Source organism: Leptodactylus fuscus, chromosome 3 (assembly GCF_031893055.1).
Source record: "Leptodactylus fuscus isolate aLepFus1 chromosome 3, aLepFus1.hap2, whole genome shotgun sequence".
Classification (NCBI taxonomy): Eukaryota; Metazoa; Chordata; class Amphibia; order Anura; family Leptodactylidae; genus Leptodactylus; species Leptodactylus fuscus.
Window position 1 is genome coordinate 182,427,082 of NC_134267.1, and position 16,376 is coordinate 182,443,457.

General features: G+C 41.5%; 1 protein-coding gene across 1 annotated transcript in view; it reads right to left on the reverse strand.

Annotated features, from left to right (window-relative positions):
* The window catches only part of HLTF (helicase like transcription factor), a 66,566-nt gene that overhangs the window by 32,245 nt on the left and 17,945 nt on the right, over window positions 1–16,376 (reverse strand). Inside the window, exon 7 of the mRNA XM_075268830.1 lies at window positions 688–879. Coding sequence (XP_075124931.1) covers window positions 688–879 — 192 coding nt within the window. The remainder of the gene's footprint in view (window positions 1–687; window positions 880–16,376) is intronic.

Genomic DNA, 16,376 nt, shown 5'->3' on the forward strand with positions numbered 1-16,376 from the left:
GCAAAATATATTGGGGAAGGGTTCCTCAATGTATAAACCTGCCACGCGCTCCCTCGGTGTAGACAAATATCGATACACGGACATGTAGATTTTATTGTAAAGGATAACGCGTTTCGGTTTTTTTTTTGGTACTATATGAGTACATGCTGATACAGCTTCAATAAGAGATCTGATGAAGGGGTGGCACTCAGTACCAAAAAACCCCAAAACGCGTTATCCTTTACAATAAAATCTACTTTTGTCTACACCGAGGGAGCGCGTGGCTGATTTATACATTGAGGAACCCTTCCCCAATATATTTTGCATCATATACTCCGACCTAAGAGTCGTCGCCGGTGGACGCTACCCATTGTACTCTGTTAATACTCTTCTTTTGCGCCCTACCAGGCGCAACAAGAGCTTGACTTGAATTGGAATTTCCTGAAGTTCTAAGGTCTCCTAATAAGCGCGGTCATACTTGTTCAATTGCTTTATAGGACTACTTGAATTATGGTGATCATCTAGTTAGTTTTGTGCTTATTGCACTTGTTATTTGTACCATGTATGTAAACCTCAAATGTACAGCACTAATGTAGGTAATGGGGTTAACTAACTAAATAATTTGGACAATATAGTAAAGGTTGTTGTCATCACATGAAAAATAATATAATTACTGTGTCATATTAAGAAGAATTTAGAATTACATACCAGGCCCATATCGTCTGCCAAAATCCCTCCTCTAACGCTTTCAGGTCTTTCTTTCTCTGCAAAGTTTGTAAGTGTGTTGTAGTAAAGGTTGCTCCTCTGTTCCCAAAAAAGTGGCAGCTCTTTACTGTTCTCACGTGAAACCATCCAAGCCAAAGCCTGCTTCTGATGCGGAAGCAACACGGTTTGTACAGACTAAACATAAAAAGAGTCAAGTGAGTAGTGATACAGACCCGATTCTCGTCAAACCGCCCACTTTCATAAAGTGACAGGTGCTCCTTTTCTGACATCAACACGCCCCCTTTTATGCAAATTTTCTGCCGTAACCACGTCCCCTTTTATTATGTGGCCACACCCTTTTTATGCGTTTTCCCCACCCACACACATACATACACACACACCCCCACCTGATTCATGTTCTATCAGGAGTGTATTAATAGCAATTGTTTAGCTGGTGTAATATAGAGGTAACCGCATTTATTTTTAATATAGTGGTAACCGGGTTTAATTCTTTTTGCGCTGGCATGAATGATATTTCTTTGATAGAAAGGAATATCATTTATTTTAGCATAAAGTGTCTATAGGTTATTTAAGATAAAATAATATACCTTTTTTTTAATGGTTTAACTTTTTTTTTTATTGATGGTGTAATCAATCCAGGTACCTCAGCGTGTGCGAGGGACATGTCCGTACATAGCCAGAAGACAAACACGTGCGTTTCCATTGCGCCTGCGTACGGGCAAAACATGTATATGCCCCAACATGTTGAAGACTTATACCATAGGTGATACTGTTTCCAGGGTGAGACAGCATCCTGTCAGCTCTCTCTGGTCTGTGTGCAAAAATTTCACACTGCAAATCCTTCCAGTAGGTTGGACTGGGTGTTACAATGGCCTCAACGCCACCTCCAAATACTTTTGACATACACACATATCATTTAAAAGTTTTATTCAGAATGTCAAAACACAATAGATACTGTTACAATGTTAACCACGCTTGCTGTAATAGTTCTCACTTTAGGCAATAATTTCCCGTGGGTCAACCCTGAGGGTGATGAGGGAAAAATGGGCACCCTGGACCAAGATGACTCTGAAGTTGAGGGGTGAGTCAAATTCATTTTTAAACTGTCTAGAATTTCTCTCCTCGTAGGATTACCTATCACACTGGACGGTATATTTAATTCTGCCATCAAGCTGAAAAATACATGGGCGCTAGGTACTTCGCGCACCATGAAGTAATACTACGTCCTGGGGCACTCGCCCGCTCACTTGCTTAGCGGGCAGAATCTTGAGCAGGTGATAGCTGTTACCGACAGCTATCACCCTTTTCCATAACCTCCGGTCGCAGCTTTTACTGAGCGAAGGTTTTTAACCTTTTGCATGCGGTGGTCTGGCCAATGACCCCAGGCTGCCCTGCCATGTCTTCTGGAAGTCAGTGTGTCTACATAGACCAGGGGTGCCCAATACGTCGATCGCGATCTAATGGTAGATCGCAAAGGATGTATGAGTCGATCGCGGGATGCAGGGATCCCCGGTGTCTGCTTCTTCACAGTGCAGGCTGAGAATCATCTCCGGACACTGGCAGGCTGGGGCTGCGGCAGCCCCGCCTGTCAGTGTCTGTAGATGACTCTCAGCCTGCACTGTGAAGAAGCAGACACCGGGGATCCCTGGGCAGCCACAGAACGCCGCTGTCTTGCTCTCACGATCCGCCCGGTCACGCCCACAGACACGCCCGCCCCACCCTAGTAGATCTTTTGCCTTGGTCAGCTAAAAAGTAGCTCACACACTGAAAAAGTGTGAGCACCCCTGACATAGACTGACTTCCTGTTATGCACTGGGAGACACGTGCATGCTGTGTTTAACAATGTATAATACAGGATTAGTGCTGAAATCATCACTGTCCCATAAGGACACATGAAAAAGTTTAAAAAAAAAAAAGTTAATAAAAACAATCCATATTTGGTATCGTGGCGTGGAAATAGTGATTTTTCGCCATCTCACCTTACAAAATATGCTATAAAAAGTGATCAAAAAGTCATATGTACCCCACAACATTACCAATAAAAAGCACCGATTGTCCCGCACAAAATAAGCCCCCAACCAACACTGTCAACCGAAAAATCAAAATGTTACACCTCTCAGAAGACGGCAATGCAAAGAACATTGATTTATGTCCCCAAATGTGTTTGTTCTGCAGAATTTGTATTGCATATAAAAAAAAAAAAAAAAAAAAAAAAAAAAAAAAAATTATAAATGAGGTATCTCCATAACCGTACCGACTTGCAGAATAAAGGGAACATCTTACTTATACTGTACGCTGCATGACGGAAAATTTAAAAGGTAAAACGCAATGCCAGTATTTTTTTAAATTTATTTTAATTCCAGCAAAAAATAAAAAAAAGTTACCGTAATAAAACGTATTCAATAAGTTGTAGGCACCCAAAAATGGCATCATCTCATCCCGCAAACAACAAGCCCTTATATGGGCACATCACCAGAAAAATAAAGAAAATATAGCAATGTAAAGACAAAAAAAAAAAAACAAATCGCCAAATTATTAAAATATAACTAGGTGCAGCAGGAAGGGAATATATAAGCTGTGCGAACAAATATCAACAGACACCTCAGATTTAGAGCTTACGGGGGAAAATATACTAGAAATGACCCCCAAAGTGACTCCCCCAATCATAGGAGCTACTTGCGATATAGTAGGGAATTTGATGTTCCCAAAGTACTCCGCACCGCTTGCATATTCCCTCTTCGCCATCCGCTGTGCATTCACGTCTGGCATACAAATACTCACTACACCACCTGATAAATTCTTTGAGGGGTGCAATTTTCAAAATAAGGTCACTCCTTTGGGAAATCTACTTTTCTGGTACCTTACAGGCTCTACAAGCATGAAATGACGTCCAGATACCAAACATCCGAATCTGCACACCAAAGGCCGCATTGCGCTCCTTCCCTTCTGCGCCCTGCTGTGTCCCCAAACTGCAGTTTATGACACATGTATGACACTAGTGTATCCAGGATAATGTACGTAATGTCATATGTGGGTATAAACTGATATTAGGGCACAGCTGGACACAGAAGGGAAGAAGGGTTATTTGTTTTTTGGAGTGCAGACTTAGACTGTTTGGTTTTTTGATGCCATGACACTTGCAGAGACCTAAAAATTGCCTTTAGAAAATGGGGTCACTTCTTGGGGAATTCCAGTTTACTGTAACCTCCAAGGCTCTGCAAAAACAAGATGGTGCCCAGAAAGTCCCTCTAAATCTGTACCCAAAAAGCTAAAAAGCGCAGTGCTCCTTCCCTTCTGAGCCCTGCTGTGTGCCCAAGCAGCAGTTAACACTCACATATATAATTTTTTTCGCCACTTAATAGATTTAGGAGTGCAGGTCTCTGACAACACAAAGAGAGTGCAATGTATTGGGCACAGAAATGGCATAGGTCTTTAAAAATTTAAATTTTTGGGAAGCATTTTTAGTCTCAAAATCATAATGCCCCTTGATACATTCCTTGACAGGTGTAATTTCTAAAATAGGGTCATTTTTGAGGGGTTTCCATTGTTTTGATACTCTCACGGCTCTGCAAATGAGACATGGTGCCTGAAAACTATTCCAGCAAAATCTGCCATCCAAAAGCAAAATAGCGCTCTTTCCATTCTGAGCCCCACCATGTCCCCATACAGCATACTATGGCCACATATGGGGTATTGCCGTGTTCAGGAGAAATTGTTTAACAAACTATGGGGGCTTTTTCTCTTTTAACCCCTTGTGAAAATGAAAACTTTGGGGAGAAAGTGACATTTTAGTCATTTTTCATTTACACATTCCAATGTTAGTAAAATCTGTGAAACCGTGGTGTCAAAATGCTCATTATACCCCTTTGTCACAGAAAGAGTAAATTTAAAACATAACTTTTAATTAAGATAAACAAAAAAAAAAAAACCCAATGTGCGCTAAAAATTGAGAAATGATACACATTATACGGCATGATGGTGTCCGTGTGCGTTAATAAATTCCTCAATACATAAACTGTAGTCACTGTATAGAAGGATAGTGACCCAATTAGGAGAATGTAGATAGGAGAGCCATGAGCAACTGCCCCTCAGTCATCTATATATATATATATATATATATATATATATATATATATATATATATATAGCACCCTAACCTGTACTGGTTATAACAGTCACTCTAAACCCCTGTGATTAATTAAACACCTGGGGAAGGAAAGGGTATATGGATTTGGCATAAAATAGATATTACTGCTCTCCTATTCTGACCTAATGAGGGCTATGTACTCCTCATGGAGGAGCTAAGAGGAGTACATAGCGAGTGACAGGTGTCCCCGCCCCTTTTATGATGTCACCACGCCCCCTTTTATATGATTTTGACGTCACCACGTCCCAATTATAATTAAACCCCACCCCTTTTATTGATACCATGCCCCTTTTATATACGATTTCTCCATTCCTCCTGATTCATGTTCTATCAGGAGTATATTAATGGCTATTCTTTAGCTATAGGTTAACCTGATTTATTTTTGCGCTGGCATAAATATTTCTTTGATAGTAAGGAATATAATTCATTTCAGCGCTACAGTTTATTTAAGATAAAATATACCTTTTTTTTTTAAATTACTGATGTCATGCTCTTCAGCACCACGGCGTGGTATCTTGAGTCATGTTCGTACATAGCAGCCGAAGAAACAAAACATGTTGTGACATGTCCGTACATAACCTCTAAGACAACTACGTACCATACTTCTGCGCAAGCGTGTAGCGCAAATCATGTTGGACATGTAGTGGCATGTCCAACATGACCGAATGGTATGGCCGGAACATGTCTTTTCAGCATAGCTTACGGTATGGTCTGCATACAGGGCAAAACCACAAACATGGAATTTATTTAAAAAAAAACAAAAAAAAAAAAACAAACACTTATTCAGAATACCAAAACGCAATAGATATTAGGCGTAATCAGATTTTTATTGAAAATTTTTACAAGATAAGAAAACAGAAAAAAAAAAAAAAAAAAAAAAAAAAAAACAATGAAGGTACAAAAACCCCAAAAGGAAACGGGGCCACGCAGGTCCTCAGAATAGAGTATACTTAAGGGGGAAACCCTTTCAGTGAGAACGCAGTCCTCCTAAAAACAACAAACCAAACAGGTCAACTAAGGACTAAACACAGGAAGAAGACAGAGAGAACAAAAGAAAGGAAGGAAGGAAGGGAAAGGAAAAAGGAAACAAGAGAACGACAAAGCAAAGTCCACACACTAGGGACCAGAAGGGGGGGGGGGGGGGAAATACCAGACACTCGCACAAAAGGAGGGGGAAAGACAAAGACCAGTATAGGGAGGCAGACAACAAAGACCGGGGGAAACGCACAGGGAGGAAGTCAGGCAAACAGGGCACAGAAGTCCAAGGACTCCTGGAACTCCACCCACGGCCGCCAGAGGGTTTCAAACTTGGAGGAATCGGGTAGATCCATCGCTACTAAATACTCCATTCTACGAATAAGGACAATTTCCTGTAGCCATTCCAACATTGAGGGAGGAGTGGCACTACGCCAGTGGCGGCCGTAAGGAAGTGGCCCAGGATATTACCTTTAACACTAGAAAGTTTGCCAGGGATAAGGGAGAGGAGAGCCACCTGCGGGGAGGGGGTCAGAGAGCGGCTAGAGACCTTCTTGTACAGGGAAAACACAGACATCCAAAAGGGTTGACTCTCCCCACACTCCCACCAAATATGCAAGAGAGAACCCTCAGCAGTACCACAGCACCAACACCGGTCAGAGACAGAGGGGTAAATTTTATGGAGGAGGGTAGGGCACCGATACCATCGGGTCAGCAGTTTAAAATTTTTCTCTTGAGGGCTACAGGGTAAAAGCAGCTTGTGTGAGAGTAGGAACAATAGATATTATTACAATGTTAACCACGCTTGCTGGAATAGTGGAATAGTTCTCACTTTATTACCTAAAGTCCCATGGGGCAGTCCCAAGGCTGTGGGTGATGAGGGAAAAATGGGGGTTCTGGACCGAGGAGGTCCTGAAGTTGAGGGATGAATCAATAGTGCAGGCCCTTCATTCCATTACCAACCATGTCTAGTCATAAGCATGAATTTATCTGGGATTTCAGAACGCTAATAGTTTCAGCTGTCACAGCAAACATCTTGTTCAATTTCTTTAGTTTTGCTAGATTGCGTGTGCTGAATGTGCGTGGGTTTTTTGGATTGGAATGTAATTGTGCATACCGGGACATCATATCACTGATGAGTTGATGTACACGGTAAAGCTCTACATTTTCCCTATACATGCAAACTAAATCATTCAACACTTGTTCTTCGCTGACCAATTTTCGCTTTAGTAAATTCAGGTTGTGAGCCCTTGGATTTACATGCAGCGAAAATGGGGTTTGGTGTTCTTGCTACAAACTCGGCTGTAGCGAGATGGTGTTCCCCCGCGGTTTCACTGGTAGATGTGTTTGTGGCTACATCGTTCACTACAACAGATCCGAGTAGTGATACAGCCCCACTTCTCGTAAAACTAAAAAGTGACAGGTGCCCCGCCCCTTTTATGACGCAACCACACCCTTTTATTATATGACCATGCCCCCTTTTATATGATTATTTTGACGTCACTACGTCCCATTTTATAACCCCCCTCCCCACCCCTTTATTATGATGCTCCGCCCCTTTTTATATACGCTCTCCTTTTGCACTGGCATGAATATTTCTTTAATAGAAAAGGGATATCACTCATTTCAGCGCAAAAGTGTCTATAGTTTTATTTAAGATAAATAATATACCTATTTATTGCTGATGTAACCAGCTATGTACTTCAGCACCGCTGCGTGGCGTCATGAGTCAAGCTTGTACACATCCACCCCAGAAGACGGCAAAACATATTGTGACATGTCCGTACAAAGGCCCCCTAATACAACTACGTGCCGTGCTTCTGCGCAGGCGTGTAGCACAAAAACATGTCTTGACATGTAGAGGACCTGGCCACAATGAGCGATTGGCATGCCCGGACATGTCTTTTCAGCATGACTTACGGTACGTTCTGTGTACGAGCAAAAAACCACAAACACAGCATTTATTTTTAATAAATATAATTTTATTCAGAATACCAAAAACACAATACATATTATTATTACAATGTTAACCACGCCTGCTGTAATAGTGGAAAAGTTCTCACTTTAGGTAATAAAGTCGCATGGGGCAGTCCCGAGGCTGTGGGTGATGAGGGGAAAATGGGGGTTCTGGACCGAGGTAGTTCTGAAGTTGAGGGGCGAGTCAAATTCATATTTAAACGGTCCAGATTTTCCCTTCTGGTCGGATTACCCACCACACTGGAGGGGATATTTAATTCGGCCATCGAGCTGAAAAATACGTCCCAGCCGGGTGGCGTATTCTTTTTCACCAAGCTGTAACTCTGCGTGGCGTGTTTAATGAGATCCAACATATTAGATCCAGGGATCGGTTCCCCTCTGTAAATAAATTCACCTTTGTCATTCCAGGCTGTGACATCAGATTTCTGATCCATTTTGCTCAGTATAATTTCTGCGCTCCTTTTAAAGCGCGGGCTGACACTGTCCACAATTTCACGGTATGAAGCATTTTTATCAGGTAGTGTATTTGACAATTGCTGGTGGTTGGTGAGAGGAGGCACAATAAGGTTCAAACTAGATAACTTGGTCGTCTCCTGTTTTACAAGATTCAAGTACCTCGCTAGCACCTCTGTGTATTTCTTAATCTTGACATCGTCAGGGAGATCTCTACGCTGTAAAATGTTGTTAAGCTCCTCCTCAAGAGTATGCAGGGTATTTTGGCGCATAGTGGGTGCTGGTGTAATAGGCTGTTTTAGTTTAAGTTCAGTTTTAGGAACCAGGTACATTTTCTCTGCGTGTTCCATTACTTATTAGCAATAAGTCCAGCTATTAGCGGTATAGCAAAACTCAGAGGTCCTATAAATCCACCGCGCTGGTTCACTATGCGCTTCTTTTTCTTTGCGTCTATATAATTATCCCCCAGCTGTCTTATAGCCTTACGCCATTTCTTGAGTATATTCTTCTGTCTCTCTTTTAGAGGAATTCTACCTTTCAAAATATTTAAAGCAATTTCACCTATGGCCAGTATTAAATCTCTACTGGCATTGCGTAAAATCGATGTCCTGAGAGGCAGGGGTGCCTTCAGAGTTTTTAAGAGGTGCCAGTTACGGCATATTCTCTCAGACATCTTGTCGATACTATGCGCAGGACATAGAATGCGACTAGACCTCTAAGTTTTTGTCTTATTAACCTTTGATTTTCTTTTGAACATAGGCAACTGGTAAATCTGGTGGAAACAAACCCACTCAATCGCATATCCTCAGGAGTAGAACCTCTTAAGTCTACTAACAAATAACCGTAAGGGTTACGTGTCGAGTCTTCAAAAGCTTCTAAAAAGAAGCGTGTTTTCCCCGGGTACATCTGCCGTGCTAATGTCATAACTTGTAATTTATCACGAGGATTATTAAAGAGAACCATGTACTTTGTGTTTAAAGCTATCGTTCTACTCTTTTTACCCTGACAAAATATGTTCTGGACTAAATAGAAAATGCTCAGATTTCTGTGATGTACGTACTTGGTGAAAGCCTTCTTTATCTCACCATTTTGGCTCGCGCTCTCCGTGAGATCAACAATTGTCAAATTTACCTTGTCAGGTGGAAAAAGCTCATCATCTATAAAAGTTGCCGGCAGGCCTTCAATAAAACGTATGTTAGGAATGGTGCGAGACAGATCATCGTATAATTTTTGCCAACATGCATAAAACCAGACAATATTTTCGGGTTTGTGTGATAAATGAGTGTCAGCGTTATGTAACAATTGTTTTACAAAATAGCTTTTCCCTGAACTACTAGGACCCGCTAGAATGCAGAAGGGGTGTTGTAATCGGGGGTCCATAATTTCAATAATACTGCCTGCAGCTTCCAAAATTCATCCAATTATATTCTAGGTCAAACCGTCTTTCTAAACGTTGCAACCGACGTAGACTGCGCTGTAGACGCGCTGTTTCTTCTCTTGATCCACGCCTGTGTATATCAATGCTCATGTGTCTCACAAGAGCGTTCCACAAATCTAGTAAAAACACATGAGAGAATGGGTAATGTAACAAGACTAATACCCGAAAGGCAGTGTTGTAAAATCATCTAGCAGATGACGTTTCGTGTAAACGCATCTCTGTGTTTTACTCAGAGGGCGAGTCTCAATACCCCAGTATTTCTTATTACGAACAATGCCAGGCTGTTGCACAAATAATGATTTCTGGGTGCGAAAGTCTGAATTGTGGGGGTAGTCCAAAACTAAATCTTTTAAACTGTCAAAATTAATAATCTGGCTATTGGCGACATTCAGCGTTATCCCCTTAACTTTCAAGACAGTCTTACCAGTGTTCAGTTTGTAGCCGTATGTTTTTGGGCCTGCAGATACAAACTCAGTTATGTAGGAGTCATCGGGTATCTCACTGGTTAATTCACCCAGATAGTAGCCTAAAGGCGGACACCACTCACCAGCACGATGGATGAAGATGACAGAGTGTGTCGTGGTAGAGACACCGTTCCTGCAGTCTGTCCAGTAACTTGTACAGTTCAAGTCTGGCATAGGCAGTAGTAAAGCACGCTATAAAGATGTTTGTGTTTCTGTTGACCGTGTAGTGATCTTTTGTAAATTTCCAATTGACAGAGGCCGTGTCATCGTCTATAAAATTTAGCTCTGAGACTTCATAGTAGGGAAGGAAGACATAACTGAAGAGCACATCAGGGTCTGTGACCAAACTAGTCGTTGGTAAGTTTGGTTTTTGACCAAACTTCCCCCATAATGAATTTAGAAAAAGTTTTGAGATTTGTCTTTTTGCGGGGTTTACTTCAATTTCATCAGGTCTTAATTGTACACCTTTTTCATGAAAGTCAGCTACGTATTGAGCCTTCTTTTCATCATCAGTGCATCTGCTAGGGTAACCCGAGGCCTCCTGTTTATCCCTGAGATGTAATTTAATGTATTTAGCAAATAATTTGTCACTTGAATGAACGAAATCCCACACCTCATAGACCTCTGCTATTCTATAACCCTTTTCAATAGCCATTTCTAACTCTATGGTGCACCATGTACCTGTGAGCGTTCGTTCCTCCTCAGTATGCGTGCAGGGCTCCGTCTGAGAGTTTGCAGCGCATGTATAACACAGAGGGAACATTAATTTTTTGTTAAGCTTCACAGGCAATACTGGGAAGAACAGATCACGTGGAGGGTATACCTTAACTCTGGCAATGCCAAAGTATTGTTTCAGATGACCGAAATTCTCATAAATGATCTTGGGGTGACCTACAGGATATCTTTTTGTTTTGTTGACAAAGGGGTAGAGGCTGGTGAAATCATAGTACTTAATGGTCTCACCCTCAGACAACTTGTGATACAACTTAATCGCGTTAGTTCTACCGCCATAAAGGGCATCACGCGGATCTAGAGGCTTGGGGAATTGCATCTCATCAAGAAAGGCACAGACACCCGCATCTTTTTCAACATCTCTTTCCACTCGTGCTCCCATAATTCACGTACAATAAAGCCACAACTATGGAGGTAGCACTTTTTACGCAGAGACATGTAGTACAATTGACCAAAAGTCGTGTCAGTGACACTATTTTCATCTTCATCATTATAGCAGACACGACAACCGTGATAAAAACAACCCTGAAATTCAAATGCTGTCTCTTGGCCATTAACATTAGCATAACCGTCTAAAAAATATTTCCCCACTTTTTCACCACCTCTCAAAGCGTGTTGTATCTCAATATTCTCACTGCGTGCTACATACATGAGCCACTGTATAGCAGGTGTTTAACACTTTTTTGTCTTGTTGTAATTGTCAGCTGGCACGATAGCTATACTCTTTTTCGGCAAGAATTTAAACCTTTATATATAGACATGCACACGGACGCCAAAGTAGTAAGCTGAAATGGATCAATATATACAGTTTCCAAAATATCCGCCCGCTCTACTGGACAGTATCTGACAACCTCTTTGTCATTTCAATAACGCGGTCCCTATACCGGACATATGCTTGACGCAACACTTCAACATCTTGTTTGCAATATGCTTTCAGCTCTGATTTAAAATCAAAAAACCACGCCTTTCTGCGTCTCATACCACTCCATGAACTCTTTCTTCTCACTCTCCATCATATACTGTACACCATAATCCTCTGGCGGTGGTAAAGGCCCCACATAGTTTTGATTCTTTTCAGTATTAAAAAAGTGGGGAAAATGACCTTTTGTTTCAGAAAAACCCATGGCCTGCGGTAATTTACTCAACTTCATGGGTATAAAATTCAGAGAATCTATGAATCGTATCCCCAAGCCATCAACGGTCACACACACAAGAGCTTGCCACCCTGAGTAATCATTTTTACAGGCAATTTCTCATTTATCAATTCTTTTACTATGAAATATGGCTGCCTGATACAGAGCTCCAAGCTGGGAGCAATCTCTATCTTTTCCTTTTTCACTCTTTTTCTCTGTATCTTCAAGAAACCGGTAACTAAGCAAACTAGCACTATGAATTAGCAACTATAAATCGAATGGAAGACCCTGTGGAGTATTTTGTTCCTTTTGTATCTATTGTTAAAGCATGGACAATGACTCTGTCCTGTGCTCATGTGCCCGTTACCATCCCCCCAAGAGCAAAGCATGGACAGCATATCTCACCATGCGGCATGGAGGAGAAACCTGCATGGATGTGTGGACTTCTTTTCAAGGAGATGATTTTTGGCATCTATTGCTGATGTGTGAAGATGCCTACAGCTGAGTGGTATTTCTTTCTATTACTGTGGACACATGGGACTCTGTTACAGCCTGGGAACCTACCATCACCCACCTACCCCAGGAGTTATGGAAGCTTGGCAAGAGAGCAGCACCATGTATACCTGGATGGCTTCGAACTTCTCTGGGCAGTAGAACACAGTGGTAAGAAGGAAAGAGGAGGAGGGCTTGTGATGAAGGACATTTGAGGCATTTTTTTTGTGGTTAATGGACAATAGTGCTGATGCAAGATACCGAACTATCAGCTGTGAGCAGGAGATCTCACCACCTACCAAAGAAGCTGCCACATGTTATCATGATAGCTGCATATGTCCCCCACCTTTGCAAAAACATTTCTGACTGTTATATCTACATGCTGTGACCTCTCCTCATGTCCTCCAACCACATTCGGCTGTATTATTAACATCACTCCGCACAGAGAACTAAATAATCCTGCAGTGTGTCTGTGTTGCTTTCTTTTTAGTTGCTATAATTCCTAGGATTTCTCTATCTGCCATGAGCTTGTATGTGTTTTTTCTCTCTTGTTATATACTACTGTACCATCTATGAAACTGTATCACTGAAATTTCCCCATTGTGGGACTATTAAAGGAATATCTTATCTTATAACGCCCGCCGTTGTGGGCAACAAATGTAAAGCCAGAAAAGTCACTAGATGTAAAAAAACTGAACAAATTCACTAGCACATGTTTTTCCCTCAAACTCCCAGAACTTGTCACCCGCCAATGTTGTGGCGTATACGTAATTAGGGACATGAGGGCAATTCTCCTGCATGCATTCAAAGTCATAGAAAATATAAGCATCAGTCTCATCCATATCTTTACAGCACCGCATATAACAGAGGTGATCGTCCTATTTTTGAACACGTGCACGACATACACTACAGCGCAGCCCCTCACACTTATGATCATCGAATGTCTCACTGCGTACAAACCAGCAGCACTGGTCACAAAATCTTTTAGCTATACAAAACTCTCTGTCCTCTCTACTCAACAATATGTGGCGCTTCAAACAGTCTCTAGAACGAACATATACACGGCAAATAGGACAACGCACATCAGCTTTCGGGTCCTCTTTACAGTCCTTGTTCCTGCAAGCTCTACACAAATATGACATGACATGAATGATCGTTTTGTGATGATACGCAGAATTACAATACTCACAAAAGTACTTCGCACCAAAATTTTTTTTAATATTTTTGATGCCGTAATAGTGGTCATTGTGATGGAGAATGAATAAGGTTTTACCTGAAGGGGGTTTTCCTGTCTGATAACGCCAATCACCACGGCTGAAATACATGACTCTAATAGTTATGTTCAATACACGTTCAAATTCTGTGACATCGCTAAAACTGACCAATTCCTTATCGCAAATGCCCAATTCGGCATGCAGCTGTTTAGCACGTTCCACTATTTCCCACTCACTCACAGCACCTTCCTCCAGCAACGCTATCAGACTCGAAGCCATGCACAGGTTCGTGCCATGATTATTGAAATCATACAGCCATCTATGTTTTCGCTTAATGATCTGCCTATATGAAATAGCCCTTATATGCTTTTTGATGCCACCTCTTCTATTGCTAATTATGGTGACCGTCAGTTTGAGGCGACCATCGGCTATACACTCGGCGTTACTCTGTAAAGCATTCGCTACCACGTTTAAAAACTCCTCTGCATTGAAATTGTCACGGGCCTGCTTTGTTGAGTAAACAGGGTCTAGACTGCCATCCCCTGAAAGTCTTAACTGCACAAAATCACCAGGCTCTGTGTCACTACGCAGATTGTCAAGTAAATTCTGAACAGCTGTGTGAATTGCATCAATTGTCTCTACAAAAGAACGTATACGATTCAAATTGGCAAAACAAAAATGATCACTGTACACAATACCGTTAAAACCCGCAAGCACTCTCTGGTGATGAAAAATATGTTGTAAAAACACAGAGGTTCAGTTTGAGTCCGAGCCATCACAATCACCATTAGATGGCAGAGGTGTATCAGATATCTCATCACCATGATTGTCCTGGACGTCATGAACTGTATTCGTTTGTAGTGGTAACTGATGCATCTCTGATTCTATACACTTTTCTATGGCATGCGTACGGCTCTGTCTGCGCCTCCTGGCCACCTAGAACGTATCAACATATTTATAGTTCGCTTAACATGCTTACGATTAGCCGCAGCCGATGTGTGTGGTTTGGGCAGACACTTCATTCCATTACCAACCATGTCTAGTCATAAGAATGATCCTATCTGGGAATTCAGAACACTAATAGTTTCAGCGATCGCAGCATACATCTTGTTCAGTTTCTTTAGTTCTGCTAGATTGTGTGTGCTGAATGTGCGTGGATTTCCGGGATCTGAAAGTATTTGGCTATACCGGGACATCATATTGGAGATGAGTTGACGTGCACGGTAAAGCTCCATATTCCGGCTATAAACTTGAACCAGATCATTCGTCACCTGCACTTCATCGCCTACCAATTTTGGTTTTTTCGCTTTAATAAATACAGTTTGTGATACCTTGGATTTACAGGCAGTGAAAATGGATGGTGGCGTCCTCGCTTCAGCTGAGCGACGGCGTCCCCCAGTGGTTTTACTGGTAGGAGAACATGTGTTTATGGCTACATTGTTCACTACAGCAGATCCGGACGGCAGTACTGTGGCTGTACCTGCAGGGCGCATTGAAACGTATGTGCTTGTGTTTTCAGTGTCTGTGTTGTGACAAACCCGTATAATATCTGGTTTTATACAGATTGACTTACCATTGTGTGCTTTCTTGACGGGTGCCGTAACAACTTCGCAAATTAGTGAAAGTGGTACGTGTCTTACAGCTGGATTATGCACAGCTGAGGCCTCTACTGAAGTTTGATTAGGTTTGGATTTCTGTTTTCTCTTGCTATCTTCATGCTTTTTTCCAGATTCCTTGACATTAATTTCTAAAGGTACGTGACTGGGTGGAAAAGGCTGAGCGTTCGGTAGGCACTGGGAACCCTGTTCCGCGTTGCTCACTCCCACTACACCTCCTGACTGCACGGTCTCTGGAATGATTGCGTTCGTTTTGGTGCTCCGATTACGATTCTTCATCAATAATTTCTTGGATAGTCTACGTGGTCGTCGCTTTGTTGCTGAAAAAAGAAAAGTAAATATGTATCATTACAATGCAGATTAACGTTTTGTTGAGTAAACAGGTTTTAGCCCGATCAGTCATTATTCTACTTACAGACTCCGTATACAATGCTGGACATGGCATCGATTTCATTCTGCGTCATTACAGCCGATCTACGGGATGTCGGCACCCCGGGGTCGGTCACTTTAGTAAGCGTTACATTTTCTTTATTTTCCTGGTTTTGGGTCTTTTTATATTTATAGACTGAAAATCAAAATTAAATGTTGTCATTCATACTATCTGTACAATAGTATACACGTAGAGCTCGTTTCGTTAGTCTTTTTCCTTATTTGTTTTTTTATTACGCATTATCAAAGATTAAATTAAAAAAAATAATTCCCTTCTTTTTGTTTAGGGCATCACAACCGTTGACGCTCAATGGCGACTGTAATACGTTCTCCGACAAAGATTCAAAGATTACAGCTAATTAGGTACAAAAGAAAATGTATTTTAGCATTTTTTTTTTTTTATACACTGAAATAGAAAAAAAGGCTAAACCGAAATAAAATAAATAGGACACCTTCGCTGTCTCTTTATATTTTGGTTTAGGCCATCACTGTCTTTTGAGGATACTTGTAATATGTCCCCCGGCAGTGAATCATAGACGTGCGCTAATTAGGGTTAAAAGAAATATATCTTAGCATTTTTATACACTGAAATAGAACAAAG